Source organism: Amphibalanus amphitrite, unplaced genomic scaffold, assembly GCF_019059575.1.
Source record: "Amphibalanus amphitrite isolate SeventyFive unplaced genomic scaffold, NRLGWU_Aamphi_draft 001194F_arrow, whole genome shotgun sequence".
Classification (NCBI taxonomy): Eukaryota; Metazoa; Arthropoda; class Thecostraca; order Balanomorpha; family Balanidae; genus Amphibalanus; species Amphibalanus amphitrite.
Window position 1 is genome coordinate 131,505 of NW_024882688.1, and position 20,752 is coordinate 152,256.

The 20,752-nt window shown below is 49.6% G+C and overlaps 2 protein-coding genes across 2 annotated transcripts; one reads left to right on the forward strand and one right to left on the reverse strand.

The window, feature by feature from the left end:
- Positions 1–913: 913 nt before the first annotated feature.
- LOC122371010 lies at positions 914–20,119 on the reverse strand. The gene is made up of 5 exons (XM_043347044.1): positions 19,474–20,119; positions 7,375–7,520; positions 6,913–7,044; positions 5,137–5,306; positions 914–1,373 (listed from the first exon to the last, which is right to left on the reverse strand). The coding sequence occupies exons 2-5, from the start codon at positions 7,513–7,515 to the stop codon at positions 1,193–1,195; spliced, it is 624 nt and encodes a 207-aa protein (XP_043202979.1). The 5' UTR covers positions 7,516–7,520; positions 19,474–20,119; the 3' UTR covers positions 914–1,192.
- On the forward strand, positions 15,658–16,926 carry LOC122371003 (skin secretory protein xP2-like). Its single transcript, XM_043347033.1, has 2 exons — positions 15,658–16,296; positions 16,468–16,926. Exons 1-2 carry the CDS (start codon positions 15,658–15,660, stop codon positions 16,924–16,926), a joined length of 1,098 nt encoding a protein of 365 aa, XP_043202968.1.
- Positions 20,120–20,752: the final 633 nt, after the last annotated feature.

Below are 20,752 nucleotides of genomic sequence, written 5' to 3' on the forward strand. Positions count from 1 at the left end.
ACCAAGCATGCAAATGAGGCAGACAGGATAAGCTCTTTGAAAGGTCACTTATTTTCAAGGTTACTGCCTGTACTGCTTAGCACCCATAAACATGCGGATTTGCATCTACTCCGTGACTACATGAGTAAATCGCTGTCGCTGAGTCAAGTGCATCGTAGAAGCATTTGTGAAAATGAGCTTCGAATTATGGCAGGCTGAGCATTATACTTCGTAGTACTTTATACGTTTCCAGTATACTGAACAATGCAGTGCATATCTGTACCCACAATTTCTCAATGCTTTATAAAAATAGCCAAGCTCCGTGCTTTACATGACCGAGGCTTATGCTCGATAGCTAAAAACTCTTTTCGTAATGATTGTGTTTTTCTATTGAAAGCAACCCTTTATAGGTGTCGGGAAGTTTAGTGGAAGCTGCCGCATGAGATCAGTAATCTTTGCACCAAACTTTAGAAAGGAATAAGTATCCGTCAAACAGACAATGCTCTTCCTTGCTTTATTATGCAAAACGTGTTGGTGCTGATCGTTTTTTAGCTTGATTTATATTTTAAAGAGCATCTGTTTTTTTTTCTTGCAAAACGGTTTGCGTCTTGAGTATATGGCTTCGCAGTCTGTATCCTTTCACCCAAAGCGGCGCTACTCAAAATATAGCTTACCGTTGTCGATGGCAACTGTGCATGCATTTTTTAATTCCTTTCGCCAAATCTGATGTGATAACAACTGGTGCCTACCTTTATTTGTAGTTGTTTTCAGTATTTGTGTTCAGTATTTGTATTGATAATTTGTTGTCAGTATTTTTATTCATTATTTGTACGTATCATTTGTTTTCAGTGTCGATTTGTACTCAGATATTTGCCGTCTATATCTGTGATCAATATTTGGACCGATATGCTTTCTCGATAGCCAAACACAATCCACGCTCATTGACGTTATATTTCGATGCGGTAGGATGTAAGCACACATGGCACAATGTGACGTAATGATGCATCACAGGTGTGCACTTTCAATAGACACATTTCACAATAAATACGATGTTGAAATAAATACAAAGCCTCACGTACTGGCATCACTCAGATGACATACAAATATCAAATAGTCAACGCCAAAAGGAAGCATCACCCACGCCTTAGCTTGCGTCTCAGCACTGGGCAACAGTTGCAGTTGGCGTTGCGCAGTTGCGTTCGTTGTGTTGCGCTCAGTTGCGCGACTCGCGGGCGATGCGCACCAGGCTGAGGATGACCTTGCTGTTGTACTTGCAGGTAGAGTAGAGCTCGGCGCACGTTTTCACGTCGCTCTGAGAGCCGACGAAGGCAGCGTAGCTGTATTTGCCAGCAGCGGTGCCCAGGGCCTCGGCAGGCACGGGACGGGGGTGGGAGCTGTAACAGAAAGGGCGACCGTTAGGGCGGCGGTCTTCGTGACCATAAGGCTGGGGGCGAAGTTGTAGGTCACATCCAGCTGACTGCCTCTCTCTCTCTCTCTCTCTCTCTCTCTCTCTCTCTCTCTCTCTCTCTCTCTCTCTCTCTCTCTCTCTCTCTCTCTCTCTCTCTCTCTCTCACTCTCTTCCTTTATTTTCAATTTCAACATAAAGCAGCACCAACTTTCCATAAGAACCACTAATGCCGCAGAAAACCAAAAAAAGACTTAAAAATAAAACGCGAACATTCGCATAGCGGAACCTTCGACACATATTATGAAGCCTTGAGCAGCACCATTTTGGTCAGACCAGTTTTCCGGACCAGGAAGAGAGGGCTATGGACCTGGGCGTGTGCTACGGACGTGACCGCCCTCATACTTCTCACGGAGGTCACCAGGTCACGAAATCGGCACCTGGATGCGCCATTGGTCGTGCCAGTGCGAGCCATAATCGAACCACCCGATCAGCGTGATCGCTCCGTGAACAAGGTCGTGTCTGGTGTCGTGAAAAGAATCGTGACCGGACCAAGGCAGGATAAACGCCATAGATCGAAGTCATCTGAACTCAGTGATGACGTCACCAGGAAGACGTCATCGCCACGTTTAAAACAGATTCACGGACGCTGAATGACCGTCACCCAGGGCGCATCACGATGACGAGCATATCGCTTCTACCAGGAACTCTGGACCGAGCCGTGAGATTAGTATCAGTGACTCAGATCGAGTCGGGATGACTCAGTCAAGTGTCAACAAAGGACATCCGTGACCACCCAGCAAACAGAAAGGAGACGGTGGGGCAGGTCAGTTATATAAGCTGTCGTATGTTTGCTCCCTTTCGCAACCATCTCACACGCGGAAGACACCCACAAAAACATCCCATTCGTCTTGATGATGATATGCCTCGACCACATAACGACCTCGTATAGCGGAATGCGCGTTTTTGTTCCGGTCCTCTATTGTGAGGTCAGTGTCCCATCGCGTCTCGGCCGAAATCGGCGGGTTTTCCCGGCCGGTCGGTCGGCGGTCGGTTTTGGACCGGGGCGTGACCGACCGCGCTCTGCCGAGCGCTGCCGCTGACCCGGCCGGCCATTTCGACCCAGCTGCGCCCATTCGGCTCGAGAGACGCCCCAGGAGCCGCCACCAGCTGAGCAAAACCCGACTGATAACTGCGGTCCGGCCAACCAGCGGCAACGAAGACTAGCCACGGTCACTAACCCTCGATGAAAGGCGCAGACGCTGGGCGACCATGACGCAGCGAAATCGCCGCAGATGAGGTGGCCGACCGTGAATGATCTAGATTTATGACGGGCGTAATAGGAATGCAGAGCACCATCCTTTAGTGACCATGCTTTTTTATTTTTGTTGAAACGATGCACAAATAAATTGTTTGTCATATACCTTTGATGACTGTCAATGATCAGTTCACTGATGTTCCGACAAATTGTTTCATTTTGAAATAACTGCTGTTATCTGCAATAGATAGATCGACAGAGAAAGAGAAAAAGTGGTCGATATAAGGTCACGAATATTCGTCCCTTTAACCCTAGAACGCCTAGGGGGGGGGGGGTTGTATCAACCCCCCCCTGAGGTTTTTTCGAAGTGCACGCTAAACGGCTTGTCGTAGCGGGCTGAAATTTTCCATACCCTCTGGGGCAACCTTTGCGCATCTTTTGCCGAAAAAAAATTGATCGGGTCATGTCAGGTCACGGAGTTATGACGTCATAAGAGGTACAGCCTCCGGCCGGATTTTCACAAACTGAGTGCCAACGCCCGAGGTTTCCTGCCGGTGGTACGGACATCGGTTGATGGATCGTGATGAAACTTCCCATGCATGTTGGGGCAAGTATTGGCTATCATATGGTATAAGAAACTTGACCGGGTCAGGTCAGGTCACGGAGCTATGACGTCACAAGAGGAACAGCGTCCGGTACTATTTTTGAAAAGCGCCCGAACCACTATTTTGCTAATTCTTGTCACCTCAATGGGAATATGCAGCAATATTAGCTTCTATAGGGAGCAAATGGACCTCCCAAATCCAAAAATACAATCAGATTTCAAAAATTTAAATTTTGATTTTTCGAATTTCTGCCGCCGACTGTGACCTTGCCGACTTCCGGCGCTCCCAACGCGCCATTTTTAGAGCTAGGGAAACGAAATACATACCAAACGATAGAGAATTGATCAAGGAACACGATAGTGAAGGTTTCAAGTCGATATCTCCCACCGTTTTGCCGCAATCGCCGCCGAAAGTTGAAAAAAGTTTATTTTTCCGAAAATTTGACCTTTGACCGGTCAAAAGTAGGTCAAATGTTGACCTAAGACCAAAAAATATACCACCAATCGCGAGATCTCGTTGAGAGCAATCCGTTGGTTTTTTCCGCTAAGCTCTACGACCTTCCATTTCGAAACGCCAGGGGGGGGGGGGGTCGTAACAACAGGGGGGGGGGTCGTTCGTGTTATGAGAAATGGCCTGGTCGTGCGAGGGTTAAGTGATAACTTAAGTAACGACTGATAACTTCGCAGTTCACAGCTTTAATTTAACTTGTTATTGCATCAAATTATATTTAACCATTTCCGCTCGGCATGGGGTCTAAACTCTCCACCAAACATTTCTCGTTATTCTCTTTATTTATGCCGGCTATTTGAATACCGCGATTACCATTTCCAGCTCCTGTCCTTTCAGCGCTGCTTCCCGGCACCCATCCATCCTCCAGCAGAGCTACCGCTGCCACCGCCCCTCCCCCTCCCCCAGCAGCTCTGCCGACCGACCTCTATTCCACCCCCCACCTCGAGGGTACTTCCCATGTGGTCCAGCGCACTGCGCAGCAAAGCATCCCTCCATTAAATGCAACCTAAACTGCTCCTTAAATCAATTCCGACACCCATGACCTTGACGAGTTCCAGCTAGAGAAGCCGGCGAACAGCCTAAATAAAGCTTATCGTACACACGGTCAACGCAAAATGGACGACTGAATTACCTCTAGTGGCATATTTGTAATTTGGATAATTTCGCCGCTTAGGAAGTTATGTAATACTTATGGCATGACCAGCGCCTTTTAACAAGGATAATTGAAGAGAACCATGAATTATTAACTATGAACATGAGTCACGACAGCATGGTGATATCTCTACTACAAGTATTTACTTTTCTTTTCCACATTTCAATGCCCTTAGATGTCAAGGACGGTTCTAAGCTGACATTAGAGCAGATAAACAAAGGAAATTATTATGCCGATACCATCCGATACTTTTTAGAACTGCCTGAGACAAAGCAGGCATCGATGCGCTGGTGGGTCGGGGAATTTGTATTTGTGTTTGTACAAATACAAACTCCCGACACTGACAAAAGTATAAAGTAACCAGAGAAAAGCGACGAAAACTGAGGAGCAAGATGAGGGTCGCCCGTCTAGCGCGGAGCTTTGGGACATTTCCTTTCACGCAACGTCCGGAATTTATGCAAGTGATCGGTTTCCGCACAGAGAAATACGACTTAACCGTTTTGATTAAAACAATTTTTTTTAATTGCATGGCAATGGCTAATGAAGCACCTAAAATCCGACCATTTCTTGACACCAAGAACACTTTTTAATCAAAATAACCATATAGCACCCAGAGCCCCCTTTCTGGATCCACCATGCATCGCACAGCACAGTAATGCTCACCGACTTCTATCACTACCCAATAACGTCTTCATCACCAGTCGCGCCACCCAGTGACGTCACTAACCTGAAGAGTCCGTCGATGATTAGCTGGCCGTACTCGCCGACCTGCTCTCCGGCGGCGGCGCGCGCCTCGAGCTCACACACCAGGCGCATACCGCACTGGGCCTTGTCGCGAGACAGAACCTTCTCGAAGCTGAGCTCCGTCTCGTCCGCTCCGCTGCTCAGGTCACGACGCTGTGGAAGAGGTCAGGGAAGGTCAGGGCAGGTCACAGTACTATTGGAGAGTTCAAAGGAGGTCATAACGCTGTCAGAGAGGCCAGGGAAGCTCACGAAGCTGTTGGAGAGATCAGAAAGGGTCACGAAGCTGTTGAAAAGGTCAGGAAAGGTCAGAAGGTTGTTGAATGGGTCAGACGAGGTTATACGGGTGTTGAGCAGGTCAAAGAAGGTCATGAGGGTGTTGGAGAGGTCACAGAAGGTCACGAGGGTGTTCGAGTGATAAGGTCACGAGTTTGATAGATCAGAGACGGTCATGAAGTCGAAGAGGTCAGTCAATGTCATGAAGCTCTTTGAGAGACCATGGAAGATATGAGGCTGCCATGGAGGTTAGATATGCTTATGGGGCTGTCACAGAGGTCACAGCTCACGATGCTGTTCGGAGAACCCGAGAAAAATTACGCTTATAACTACTTAGCCAAAAGCTCAGAGACATGGATGTGCTGCGGCTCAAAACGAAGAGTTTGGTGGCGTTATTGAAATTACCAGGTAAGAAGGCAACAAGCAGCTCAGGGAATGCTGTTGATGCTGAGAACATCTAAAATCTTTGGAGGCAAGAATGAAATAAGAAAAGAACGAAGTGTAAGAAAGACGATAAAAACTGGATCTGTACTGGATGTGGAAGAGGCGAGGGCTCGACGGGCCTGTGGCTGTCAACTGCCGATGCCGTAGCCCGTAGCGTGGCGATGGACCTATCAGGGAACCAAAGCGCCATCTACACGGGGATCTGAGGTGTCCTTGGAGGCTGAGGCCTGGCCGTACTTCGTAGAGGGCGCTGAGCTAGGAAGTTTCAGGGATGTGTGCATTCTGATTCGCCAGCGTCATCTAGGCATTTAACCATTTGTCGTCAACTACTGCTTCAGTAGGAGTCCATTCACTGTAGATGGCGCTGAGGCCTCGGGATTTAACAATAGACCTCGAGAACGCTTTGGAGTCGCTGGTGTTATCTGCACAAGATTCATTCAGTGGCCACTTGCATAGAGAATAAGACCTCAACAAGAGAATAGAGTGGAATATTGGGAACACTGCTAAATTCATTTGGAGGTTTACGGGTGCCACCATTGTCCGATCATCCTTTTACGGTTTTGGAAACGTAAAGCCACAGGCACTGCACTAGCACGATGGAGCCTGACACGACGAAAGACGCATGGCCAAACCACCGCGATAATACGTGGAACACTTTTGGAACCGTCTACACTACACACGTCTCAGTTATGCCACAGCGCTCCAATTTGAACCCAGGTCAGCGGTTCAGGTCTGTCCGAATAGGAGCGCCGTCTGCATGCAAAGCCTCAAAGCCAACGCCTCACCATTCCCTGTAGGTGATGACCGCTTCAGCCGACACCGATTTGGCGGTTGTGTAGATGGCAATGAACGAGCAATAATTATGTTCTTTACCTACATATGTTTGGTAAAAATTTCGCAACGCGCAGACAAACACCCCGCCATGGACGGCGTTAAATGAAAAATAAAAAGAGCAGCTGGAATCAAAGTCAACCAACAATGAGCTGTATGTAGGGAATCGTGGCATTTGGATGCCACAAAAAAAATAAAATAAGATACTCACGAATCGGCCGTAGTAGGGCTGAGGGCGGTAGCCGCCGCCGTAGTAGGGACCCTGCTGGTAGCCGCCGTAGCCGCCGTAGCCGCCGTAGCCAGGGGCGTAGCCGGGATAGCGGTTACGCCGACGGTTCGAGTTCTGCCGGAAAAGGGTGAGGATACACGTGTAAATAACTTGGTGAGTGAGACCTGCATGAGTTGTTGTTACAACTAAGTAGTAAGTATTAAGTAATGTTGAAGAAACGTTGCTATGGAGCGTTACAAGTCAAGTTAAATAAACGATACTACGGGACGTTCAGTGCAAGCTGATTTTGACCATGCTGCTCTCATTTGGGAGCAAGTATCTCATACGCTGACTCTTGTGCAATTAGGCTTCTCATTACACGACCCTCGACCCCCATTGCTCAACACCTCAAATTTACGACTATACCCCGCGGGCGCTGACCCGTCGCCCGGCGCAGAGCCGTACCTGAATGGCAAGGACGCCCAGTCCGACCACGGCCGTACCGGCCAGCGCCAGAGTAGCGCCCTGAACCACTCCCTGGTTGTAGGTCTGCGCGGCGCAGAAGCCCACCGCGCACACGGCCAGAACCACCTGCAGCAGCTTCATGGTGCCTGTGGGACGGCAGAGACGCGTCAAATGACGTCATTAGGGGTACGAGGTGGGATTCTGCACGGTGCAGACGACAGAGGGAGCCGCGTTAACCCGCGCGGGGCTGGGGGGGGTAAATTTTACCCCCCATCGCGAATTTTTGCGATAACTCAAAAACGGCGGCGCGCAGCGCCGCCAAACTTTCAGTACCTTTTCTTACATCAATTTGACACGTTCCCTGAAAATTTGAGCGAAATCCGTCGGAAAAGTTTTGAGAAATTGACGTCTTAGTGACGTCATGTTCGCCATTTTCGCATCAAAAACGGCAAAAGTTCAAACGCCGCTAACATCCTCATTTTTAAAGGAATCAAGACGTAACAAAAAAGGTTATACGTAATTTTACTTTATCTATCAAATGGCTATCTCGGTTTTTTGAAAATTTTGGATTTTGGCCTAAATTTTTTTTTTCAAAAAACTGACTTTTTTGGGAAAATCATTATAAAATCCAAATTTTTGAGTCTATCGAAAAAACCGGAATATATGTCAGAGAAGTGGTCTATGTGCACCTACATACCAAATTTTAGAAGAATCGGTTAAAAAATGTGGGAGTTATTCAAAATTTTATGACGTCACGACACACAAAATTTTTGAAAAATGACTTTTTTGGAAGTTCTAGACCTTGTACGGAAACAAAAATAGCACCATTCGATTCGCCGTGAAAAACTGCATCAGATAGACACCTTTTTAGGCCTTAACAACCAACTTCAAAATTTGACCTCACTTGACCTGACCTTGACCTGACCTCGACCTGAAATTCATCCAGAGGTGGTCCATATCACTTATTGAGTGTGCCTATTGAATTCTATGAGTAAAATGACCCATAAAACATGTGTCGCACATGCCCTTTTCTATATTTTGTTTTTTGGTGACCTGACCTGACCTGACCTGACCTTGACCTTGACCTCTGAATGATATTGTATGCAACTAATATTGTCTTGGTAGCCTAAGAACACGTTTTGGGCGATCAGTCTCAGTCCATGACTCCATTCTTCGGCAACTACGGTGCAAGGCCGATACTGTAGAAACTTGCAATTTGTACCCTTGACCTGACCTTGACCTTGACCTCAAATTTTAAATTAAGTAAATGTTTTTAGTAGTTCGTGATGAGAGCTTTCGATTGGCGTTTGAATTTTCCAAATCGGACCATTAGTTCGGGAGATAACAGGGGGGGGGGGGGGTAAAATTTACCCCCCCCCCCAGCCCCGCGCGTTCGGCTGGAGACCCCAGCCCCGCGCGGGTTAACTGATGCCATTAGGGGTACACGGCGGAACTCTGCACGGTGCCGAACCCGAAGACCGACAGAGCAGCGTGAAAAGACGTCATTAGGGGTACAAGTCGGCTGGAAGTCGTCGAAGAAAGGAGGGATATAATAAGGTGACGCAGGATTACCGATATCATGCGTAGGTATACAACAGCTGGGGTATGCTGAATGGAGAATATGCATTGAGTCTTTTTTAGTAGCTGATAATGTCACATAATTTGATATAGAACAGACGCCGTCACGACCATATTTATGATAAGGACAATTTAAACTGGCTTTACTGAAGAATCAGAGTACTGTGACCTTGCCAGTTAATCGCTTTATTTCCGCTCAGTGATAATGACACGGTCGGCATCGTTACCGAAAATTGAACAACGCTTGAGTGAGCCTACAAACAAACAACAAACACTCGGGGTATCTGACATGGTTCACTGGCTGACCATCTGGCTGAACTGTCAACACGTGCTCCTTCAGTCCTTGGGTTAAATATTGACCCGCAAATAAATCATTATTCATCAATGAATTGAAATTTGATGAAAGATAAAAAACATTTGAAGTGATTTTGGTGACCTTACAACATTTAGGTAACCGAGAGAAAAGGTTTTAAGGGGACTATCCCACCTTCTAAAATGTTGTTAAAACCAGTTAAATTGTGCCCGACTTTATAGATTGGATGACCAGGAACACGGTTCTGGCATTTATTTTTCATTAAACATCTTAGGCTTCCCATATTCCAAACACAAACTTTCAAAAATGTGACGTCACAGCCCAAAACTACCTCCTTCCCTAGGCCACATTACTGTCATAAAGCTGATTCTTTTTACTCTGTATAGGCACCACAACAAAGTTCAGACCAAGTTTTAAGCGATTTTTCAACGAACAAACCCATTTAAATCAGAATGACTAAACGAGGTGACGTCACACTAACGGTCGCTCCATGTTGAAGATAGGGCCTTGTGCAAGGCCCATTTTCAAATGAAGGGAACGAATTTCTTCAACACCAAGAGGCCGCGGGGGTTGCAACCTAGATAGATAGTGGTTTCTGAACCTCGCCGCAAACTTGGCTATCTCGACTCAAACCCCATGTTAAAGGTGGGATAGTCCCTTTAACAGGTCAATGCAGATCAGAATGAGTAGGAGTAAGACCTCGCTGTACTAATCTCTAAGGATGTGCCTCAGCCACCTCTCGCGTCGGATTGGCTAATTTGTAACGTCGTACATACATACATACACATACACATTTATTTTGAACATTACAAATGAGCAAAACATACACAAAAATATTATAAGATTGGTGCAAAAGAATAAAAATTCTTAAATTAAAGCACCTCTCTTAATCAATCGGTATAAAATAAACATGAGTATTACATAAAAAACACAACATAATATGAAAACAAGTCTGTTTGACCACCGCCAAGCCGCGCCACACCCACCGCTCGCTGGTTTCAATTAAAGTTGCTGCCCCCAGGCGACACGACGAACCGTCCGGCCCGCCGTCCGCCGCTGGATGCTATTGCTTCTGGAATCTTTTAGTTTTGATAATATAATTTTGGAATAATTTCGCTACTTTGATCTGATCGTTTTTGTTGAGGCCTCTACCATACAGCAATAAGTTAAGTTTAGATACGCTGTTACAGTTGTTAAATATGGGTATAATTATTGAAACTTGTCCGAAAAGTTCAGAGCGTAGCACTTGGAAACGGGGACAATTTAGAACGAAATGTGCTACAGTCTCTTTTGGGCTCCCACACTCACAGCAGGGAGAAGAAGATTTTTGGATTTGGTAGAGATGAGCTTTTAGGACAGTTGCGTTCAACCTAAGTCTTGCATGCTGAATGTTTCCAAACTTTGATCCAGTATTATTATATGGTGGGACGGTCCCTGCACAAAGTCTGGTCTCTATCGCTCGTTGGAAGGATTTGAGGCTGGGATCGGTTCTGATGGATTCTGGTAAAATGTTCCAATCTCTGGTCGTCTTAGGAATAAAAGATTGTTTAAAAAGTGATGTTCTGTTGTTTGGGAGTGTGAGATTGGTGGCATTGCGAAGAGCACGACCCGTGTTGTCTTGTCTGGTTTGTGGTAGTATGTCCCTTATGTATTGCGGCAAGTCAGCGAAATGATTTATCAGCTTGTTGTAAAATATCAGTCGGTGTTTTTTTCGTCGTGTTTCTAAGGTGTCCCAGCCTAGGTCTAAAAGGAGCTTGTTATGAGATGTGTTAAATAACGCACCCGTCACTAGACGTGCTGCCCTTGCGTGTAGTCGTTCTAGTCGTAGTTTGTCTTTGGTCGTTATTAGTCCGTCGTATACAATGTCACTGTAGTCAAATATTGGAAGTATATAGGTGTTGTATATCTGGTTTAGGATGTCACGTGGTAAATATTTAGCGATTGGATATAGGGGACTTAGCGCAGTATTAACCTTTTTAATTATGATATTGATGTGGTTGTGAAATCTCAGATCCGTCGATAGTGTAAGACCGAGGTGAGTGTGACTACTTGACAGAGGTATGCAACTGTCATCGAATGACAGCGATGGTGAGTGAGAAGACGTCACGTGACTAAAAATTACCTGTTTGGTTTTAGCCGCACTAAAGCTGATGAGCCAATCTGTACCAAAGTTAGAAATTATATTAAGGTCAGTTTGTAAGGATTTAAAAACTTCGTCTCGGTTTGAGTCGGCTACGGGTCGCTGCCCGGGAAGCGCAATGAGCTGTGAGGGGTTTCGTGAGTATGATGCGTATAGTGATGTGTCATCTGCGTAAAATAGAGATTCGTTATGAGTGATGTCAGCGAGGTCATTAAGGTAAATGAGGGCAAGTAATGGACCCAGGACGCTACCTTGCGGGCATCCGGTGTTAATAAGACGGGGCTGAGAAAAATTGTCATTAACACACACTCGGATACTTCGGTCAGCTAAATAAGACTTAAGCCATGCATGAAGTGTACCTGTAATTCCGAATAGTGTCTTGCATTTATATAAAAGACCTGCGTGCCAAATTTTGTCAAAATATTTACTTATATCTAAAAATATTGTTGTAAAATTGTTGCCAGTATCGAGTGCGCTGTACAGTTTGTGTGTGAGGTAAACAAGTTGAAGGTGAGTACTATGATGTGGCCTGTAGCCGCTTTGTTTGTCGGTAAGAAGATTATTTTCGGTTATGTGACTGTAAATGCGGTTAAAAATGATTTTTTCAAAGATTTTAGAAATGCAGGGTAAAAGACTGATGGGTCGATAGTTTGATGGATCTGATGCTGAGCCTTTTCTCTTAAAAATAGCATGAACCTTTGCTTCTTTCCAAATTGACGGAAAATGACCTTGATTTATCGATTGATTAAAAAGTTTAGTTAGTGGTGTCACTATTAAAAGTGCTACTAGTTTTAAAATTTTTGGTGGGAGATTATCGGGACCACATGATTTGTTTACGTCAAGTGAGTTTAAAAGATTAAGTACTTCTCTCTCCGTAATAGTTATTGTATTTAAGATCGGAACCGGGGATTCTGGCGTTAAAACTGGTATTTGTTTGTCACTGGTCTCTAATATTGACTGATTAGCAAAGTAATTACAAAGTAAATTTGCTTTATCGTTATCATCAGTTGTTGTCTCACCGTCTGGTTTGATGAGTGGTGGTAATACGTGCGCTTTGGATCTTCCGGTCATTTGCCTTAAAATATTATGGTATTTGTGCGGATTGTTTTTCGTAGATAAAAGTTGCTGTACTTGATTTATCCTATACGCTTCTTTTAATTTTTTATTTAGTTCAGTAGCTACGTTTCTCTGCCGTCTCCATCTAGCCCAGCACTCGTCTGTCTGTAGTTTGAGCGCCTTTCTGAATAGTCTGTCTCGTTTTCGGGCTTCCCGTTTTAGTTCATTATTGTACCATGGCTTGCTATTTGGTCTAGTGCGTATTATTCTAGTCGGTATTGCTTTGTCTGCTGCGCTCAAAATTGCATGTGTGAAATCCACGGTGGCCTGGTCAGTGTTTTGATTAATAATATTATCCCAGTCAGTTTGTAAAAGTTCGTTTGTGAGCATATCTGCGTCGAGTAGGTGGAAATCTCGTACCGTCTTTGTAGTGCTCTCTATAATTGGTTTTGTTATTTTCACTGTTACGTATACCGGAAAATGGTCAATCTGGGAGAATGGGGAAGCCACACCATGGTCGACCACCTGGTCTCTGTCAGATATAAAAATTAAATCTCTTAAATTTGCAGTGCTAGCGTTTGGCCTAGTTGGCTGGTCTATTAATTGTAAAAGATTCAGAGAGGACGCCATGCCTTCTAGCTGTCTTTCGAACGAAGTGATTTCGCTGTGATTTTGATGGCTTTTGTGTAGATAATTGTTACCGGCGTTAAAATCTCCTGCAATTAAAATCATGGTCGGATTGAGGGATTGAGCGAGTGCCACACTTTCGCCTAATGTCTCTAGAAATTCGTGCAACTTGTCTTGAGACATTTTTGGTGGGATGTAGACACAACATACTATTATTGTTTGTTTCTTTATTTTTATGAGCGTCCAGATCCACTCTGTGCTTCCAATTTCGAGTTCTGGTAAGCGTTTTGCTGCAAGTGAAGTCTTAAAATAAACAGCTACACCACCCCCGTGTCTAGAGCGATTTTTCAGATACGGTTCGTGATAATTATCGAGTTTATAAAGGCTAGGGTGTATCGTATTGTCTAACTTTGTTTCTGTCAACATGAGAATGTCGGTCCCAGAAGCTTCAGCAAAGTCAGATAGTTCGTCTAGTCGGTGTGGTGAGGTGATGCTATTGATGTTCACGTGGGATACTTTAATGTTCATGTTATCGCTACTGAAAGGACCAGGGTTCGACTCTATTCCAGTTTTTAAGAGTAATGCGGGGGTGTCGTGATATATGTTCAGGATCCACCATGGGATATGAGGAGAGAGAGAAGTAGTAGGATGTGGGTGGTTATGAGAGCGATAGTTACCAGAGTCCGTGCAGGAGCCAGCAGAGAAGTAAAGTACCAAAGAAGATGGTGCCAAACAGGTGACCGGGTTGTAGCCTGGCGGAGTGGGGAGCCCAAGTTGTTGGTTAGCGTCAGGAGAGGTTGATGGTGCCCTCCAGCTGGCGGAGACGGGACGGGCGGCCGGCGGCGCACCTGGAGGCAGCGGGTAGCATGGAGTCAGTGAAAGCGGCGTTGGGTTAGGCACTGCATGCACGGTGACCGGAGCACAAACATTATTGTTTACGTTACAATACAGGCTAGGATAACTTATCTATACATAATATGATCGGTAGAATAAATAAAGTTAATTGAACAAAAATACCGTCGACTACCAAACAAAGGAAAACAACCAAAAATTTAAACACGTTATGCACATACTCTGGTGAAAACAAATGCACACAATGAGGACTGCTCCATCTAAACAACCCAGCAGAACCGGCAGCAAAGCAATCGCGTCAACGGCTCATCAGACCTAGCGGAGCGCCGCGACGCCTGTGTTGTGTTATGGTCCAACCCCCGCACGGCTGCTGGCCGCGCCTGCGCGCGCCCCTGCCGCCGCCACCGCTGGCCGCCCCGGCTCCGTGCCTGTGAGCGCCTCTGCCGCCGCCAGCTGACTGTGCGCGCCGAGCGGCAGAGCTGGCGCGGGCGACTAGGCGCGGCGCTCGCCATACTTGTTTATCTTTTGGACACTCTTTCGGCCTGAACGCGTCGCAATATAATAAATCGCGTTTTTCATTGATTGTGTGCTCTTTCACTCAAACGAACCAAAACATAACATGGCGCGGTCGGTTTTGTAATTATGTGATTGAGCTTACAGCGCGATGTCTAAAATTATCGTTCAAGAATGAGAACTGACGGCACTGCTGGAGAGGCAGGTGAAGAGAGCCGCCGAGGCCGACAAGCGCCTGGAGCGCTTGGAGAGGCTCCTAACCGGGGAGCCCTCCGCGGGGACGGACGTAACGACCGGAGTGTCAGAGTCTGGGGCTGAGCGAGGCGCTGATGGATCCGTTGGACCAGCTGCCGCCGCCCGCCGGACTGTCTGCCTGCCGGTGTTGGCGACCCCGACCCCGCGACCGGAGTCGGCATCGACGTGCGACGACCGTGCCGAGTGCAGTGTGCCCGACAGTGGTTCAGGAGCGGTGAGCCGCAGGCTGGAGGACTCTGAGCTGACGCTCAAATACGCCGTGAACGTTTGTCGGGCGAGCGATGGTGCCCGTGTCACGTGCCCAGACCTCCGCGGCAACGAGGGACATTCCGCGGCGCGCCTGCCGGCCTACAAGAGGCGCAGACGGCCGAGTGCCGCCCATTCCGCCACCGCTACAGACCGGGATCGTCAGTTTCTTGAGCGTTGCCCTACCTGCGGCCGTCGCCAGCACGCCGGCGGAGACACGTGTCGCGCCGCTGGCGCCATCTGTCGTGCGTGTGGCGAACCAGGACATTTTGAGGTGGTGTGCCACCAGAGGGCGAGCACCACGGCCGATCGTCCAGTGGCGACATCTGCAGTGACGAGAGTACGAGACTCTCCGGGGGTGGCGCTAGTAGCGGTAGCCGCCGGCACCGCCGTGTCACCGCCGCCGGCGGACACGGGCCAAGCCGGGCACACTGCGCTGCAGCCCACGGAGCTGAGTGACGCTGCTGACGCCTACGGAGCCTCACCGCCGCCGGCGGGAGGCATCCCAACTTGGAGCACGGACCGAGTGCACGGAGCCTCGCCGCCGCCGGCGGGAGGCCCATCGGTAGCCACCGGCGCCGCCGTGTCGGTGCCGCCGGCAGACACGGGCCGAGGAGCCGGCCGTACCGCGGCGCAGCCCACCGAGCCGGCTGGCGCGCGCGGAGCCTGCCCGCCGCCGGCGGGAGGCTGGCCGGCGCAGACCATGGAGGCAGCCCCCGGCGTGTCACCGCCGCAGGCGGACACGGACCGAGCTGGATGTACCGCGACGCAGCCCACCGAGCCGGCTGGCGCCCACGGAGCTTCGCCGTCGCCGACGGGAAGCCTTCCAACGCGGACCAGCCATGCAAACGAAGCCGCTGGTGACGCCGTGTTGCCGCCGCCGGCGGACACGGGCCAGCCCGGGGCCACTGCGGTGCAGCCTGCAGGTCCGAATGGAGCTGCTGAAGCCTACGGAGCCTCGCCGCCGCCGGCGGGAGGCCTACAAACGCTGAGCACGGGCCGAGGTGCAGCTGCCGGCCCCGCCGTGTCACCGCCGCCGGCGGACACTGGCCAGATTGGGTGCAGCGCAGCGCAGTCTACCAGGCCGGCTGCCGCCTACGGAGCCTCGCCGCCGCCGGCGGGAGGCCTACCCACGCGGACCAGGGACGGAGGTACAGCCGCCGGCTACGCCGTGTCGCCGCTGCCGGGGGACACCAGCCAAGCCGACTGTTGTGCGGCACAGCCCACCGAGCTGAGTGAAACTACTGACGTCTACGGAGCCTCGCCGCCGCCGGCGGGAGGCATGCCAACTCGAAGCACGGATGGAGGCCCAGCCGCCAGCACCGCCGAGTCGCCGCCGCCGGCGGGCACCGGCCGAGCCGGCTGTAGTCATGCGGCGCAGCCTACCGAGCTGGCTGACGCCCACGGAGCCCCGCCGCCGCTGGCGGGAGGCCTGCCAGTACGGAGTGGGGACGGAGACCCGCCCGAACAAACGGTAGCGGCTCACGCCGCCGCGCTCCTCCGTACGCTGCAGGGATGCGTGTCCGCCGGTGACAAGTCCGACCGGCGCGGTGACACGAACCTCGGTGACACCACCCTCCACTCGGTCGAGGTGGTGGATGACCTGCTCGGTCCGACCGTCGATAACGAGGTGTGGGAGGACGTTGATGACCCGCTTCACGCAGCTGCCGTCGCAGCTATGCACGCTGAGCGGGATACGGAAAGCGACGCGCGTCTGCCGCCGCTCGTGGACCCGAGTCTAGGGGTGACCAGAGCCGCCGCTGACCGCGACCCGTGGCCGCCACCGACACCGGAGCGACGCCTGCCGCGGACCTCCCCGTGCGACGGCGGGCGCGTCCGCTGCAAGAAGCGCCCGAGACGTCGCGGAAGAGAGCGCAGGCGCCGCCGTCTGCACCGCGCTGCGGTGCCGGTGGCCTTGTGCGCCCGGACCCCGGAGGGTCTGCTGTGGCGCCTTGGGGTGAAGACGATGTGATCGTCTTGGGGGGGAGGTGTTGTGTTATGGTCCAACCCCCGCACGGCTGCTGGCCGCGCCTGCGCGCACCCCTGCCGCCGCCACCGCTGGCCGCCCCGGCTCCGTGCCTGTGAGCGCCTCTGCCGCCGCCAGCTGACTGTGCGCGCCGAGCGGCAGAGCTGGCGCGGGCGACTAGGCGCGGCGCTCGCCATACTTGTTTATCTTTTGGACACTCTTTCGGCCTGAACGCGTCGCAATATAATAAATCGCGTTTTTCATTGATTGTGTGCTCTTTCACTCAAACGAACCAAAACATAACAGCCTGCAGCTTAAACGTACGTACGTGACCGTCTGTCTCAACACTCATATTCCACTACCACGTCATACAACCCCGACACGCCTCCCTCAGCGAAAAAAAAAAAAATATCACTCTCACCCACGCTACCCCGCCCCCTCCCACCAGCTCCCCCGCCCCTCCCCGCTCTACCCCACCCCTCCAACCAGCTACCCCGACCCCTCCCGCTCCCCCACTCCCACCACAGAGCGAGTCAATAGTCTCGGAGTAATAAGAAGTTACAAACTGTGAGTATGAGCAGGACGTGGTCGTCGCTCTCTCGCCCAGTCGTGGACTGGGCGGGGCAGGAGAGGGGATAGCAGGTGACGGGGAGGGGTCGGGAAGGGGCGGGGCCGACTCCCCGGCGCCAGCTGTTTGACCACTCACTGACCGTGACGTCATCACACGGCGACCCGGCAAGGTCAGCTGGTGGGGAGGGGGGAGGGGTGATGACGCGTGTAATTACCGAGATATCGACTGCCTGGGTCGGGAATCCGCACTCATACGCCACGCCCAGTGACCCACTCAGGACAGGTCAAGAACTGGCGTTAATGTTAGCGAAGTAAGCATGAGTGACGCATGAATTAAAGGATTTAAAAAGTTTTAACGTGAAGCCCATCACGAACAACGCGGTAGATACGTTTCAAAATAATTTGTATTCGCAGACTTGTTTGGCGGCGAAAAAAATTGCTATTTTCGGGGACTGCTTTTACTTTTTGCTGTATTTGAATCAGACAGCAATGTATGGTTGTGACAAGCAGCGTAATCGCATTTAATGTGTTTTGGAAACTCGCAGATTTTCATCTATTTTCGTTAAAAGCAACTTACAAATTCCAGCAGCATCGAATTGTTATCGGCCTGTACCTAATGTCCGTCTGGATCGGCTACCTCCGATTACTACTGACACAGTAATGGCCATGTTAGATCGTTCCGTGGACACCGGACACGCCTGGCGTAACTAAATGATCCCACTGGCCATCAACACGCCCATTGGAGGCCGCAAACGATGGCGGGGCCCATTAGCTCATATGTCACTTAGGGCGGACAATCTTGGGAAAACTATAGCAAATTTGTGACATGTTGGCTTTGTGGTGATGTCATTATTTCACTATATTTAGCAGCCATATTATATAGGTTGATTTTCGACCCAATTGATGTCAATGGGACACTGGGCTTGGATAATTTAGGTTGACGATTTATAGAAAACCATGGAAGCCAGTAAAACAATGCAGGTTTTACAAGTCTCTAAGTATTCTAACCTATTTACAAGTATTTTGTGCTAAGTAAATGGTTGCTTTTGATTTTACTAGCCACTAGACGTTGTTTTTACGACATGAATTTTATTTTAGTGAAAATGGCAAGACTTTAATACAATAAATTTGACATTAAACCGCACGTAAGATCCTCAAATATTCGCAAGCCATTGGATAACTTCAAAATTTAGTGAAAACAGAAAAGCGAATCACATGACCAATTTTCGTCTTAAATAATTTCCCGTTATTAATTTTGATAATTATTTCGAGATTAATTGTCGAGAAAGTGAAAAATATTGGCTTGAGTCAGCAACACGGAGTTTTGGAATATGGTATCAAAACACATTTATTACGAACGAGCGTGAAGCACAAAGCTCGTCTTTCGTAAATTACCGGAGAGATCTGAGAGACCGGCAGGCTGATCGGCCGATGTCAAATTTTTGAGAGGCTTATATGCCAGCAAGCATGTTCCTATTGACCAGCAGTATTTTTGTTGTGTAGTGCCCTTATCCAACGTATCCCTCATCCAACGTATCAAAATATTATTGCTGCACTTGTCCAATCGTCACAGCACGTGCAGCATGATCAACCACGGATGGCAAAGTCGTTGCACTTGCAAAAGTTCTACAATGACGAGTCAATTTCGTAAGCACCTTTGAGAGGAAAAGTCCTGTATAAACGGTGACTTGTTTTTGTCTGATTACTACAGTTTTAATGTCATTTTAACTTATTTCGTGGTAAATCAATTTTACGAAAAATTAAATAACGTATTTTTTTGGGAAATATTGTTGTTGTACAATGTTGTATACTTTAGGACCTATTTTTACTAACACAAGCATACTAAAAAACGACTCTAAATGACCCAATGCAAGACCTCATGACGTTCCGGCAAAGGTCTTTTTCTCGCGTTGTTTTGACGGCGTCCCACGCCCCGCCGCGCCGCAGCGCGCGCTCCCGCCCACCGACCCAGGAGTCACTCACCTGACGTCGGTACTTTCGCTTTCGACCGGCCGCTGCACCACTGTATCGAGTGACGCCAAACTAGGTCATCTCCGTTCTTATAGTAGCCTGTCGGCTGGGGGCCTTGAGTCGGCGGCGGCAGGAGCACGGCAATGCCTCCAGCATCTCCAGCCTCCGTCGACGGCCGGTGGCGGCGCCACCGTCGCCGTCGTCGAGTGGCGGCGACGGTGACTTCTGTCGGGTTGGACGACGTCGAACGGTGGGCCAAGGTCCTTCCGCGCGGGGCGGCGCCGGCGGCGGCGCGGCGGTGGGGTGGCGGCGCACGGGTTCCGTGTCCTCCGGCGCTCCGTCGGGGTGACCGTGAGTTCCTCTGCGCAGGTGAGTCACCCCTGTCCAGCGCGGAGAGTGATCGCTCCGACCACCTCTGGGTGGCCGTGGTGATGGCCAGATAAGCCTTCCATGGCGCAGACGCGTGCAGCTACTTCCGGGCGCCCGGACGGGGGGAACATCTGGAATTCAGAGACGGGTCTCGGCTGGGGCGTCTGAACGGTTTCGGTTTCAGATTGAGCGATGCTCCTGTCAGGGAAGTGCCCATTCATCATTGACTATAGACCATCTATTGCAGACTGCGATTCTTTTTGTTGCTAGGCTCACCAGTTACCCCGATCTATAAAAATGGGAAGTCCAGAAGCGTCTCTATAACACGTTTTATGCTGTCAGCATCTGATCTCGACGATGAAATGCACAATTTCATGCAAATTAAGGTCGGTATGAGAGGGAAACTACCTTGGCCTTGTAGCCGTCTTTGGTCGGTCACGGTCATTATCTCTATTCGATGGCGCAGTTAGTTGTTCTCTCGGCCATTCTCACACTCTGTCGGCAGGTTTGAGAAAGAAAAGAGAGAAAAACTTCATTGAGAAGGTTGAGAAGGTTTTGGTTCAGTGTATTGACTGAGTGAAATATATCGCATCTCTGAGCATTGGCGTGTTTCAGCGTGGGTAAAATCAACGGCAACTTCGCACAACGACCGACGCTAAACGCACGGTAAAACAGCACCAACTTCCTGTTTTGTTTTTCGTCCATTCAGCAGCAGACATAACAGCCGGCTCGGCGGTCGCACGGTCCGTTACCGCTGGAAGTAGGTGACCAGAAGGGTTGTTATTGTTCCCGTGACCCAATAACCGGTCACCGTGAAGGTCACGGTAGCACCGCGCCCACTGCAGCCGCCCTCGGCGCCCAGTTCCTGCTAAAGGGACAGCCGGGAAGTCGAGGACGGGCTATACGGTCACGTCTGAACGGG

Excerpts from the sequence above, each read along its gene's own strand:
- LOC122371003 (XM_043347033.1), top strand. The coding sequence starts at position 15,658 with ATGGAGGCAGCCCCCGGCGTGTCACCGCCGCAGGCGGACACGGACCGA. Across the intron at positions 16,297-16,467 it reads CCGCCGAGTCGCCGCCGCCG|GGATGCGTGTCCGCCGGTGA; the intron begins GCGGGCACCGGC and ends CGTACGCTGCAG.
- LOC122371010 (XM_043347044.1), bottom strand. The coding sequence starts at position 7,515 with ATGAAGCTGCTGCAGGTGGTTCTGGCCGTGTGCGCGGTGGGCTTCTGC. Across the intron at positions 5,307-6,912 it reads AGCCCTACTACGGCCGATTC|CGTCGTGACCTGAGCAGCGG; the intron begins GTGAGTATCTTA and ends CCTCTTCCACAG. Across the intron at positions 1,374-5,136 it reads ATCATCGACGGACTCTTCAG|CTCCCACCCCCGTCCCGTGC; the intron begins GTTAGTGACGTC and ends TTTCTGTTACAG.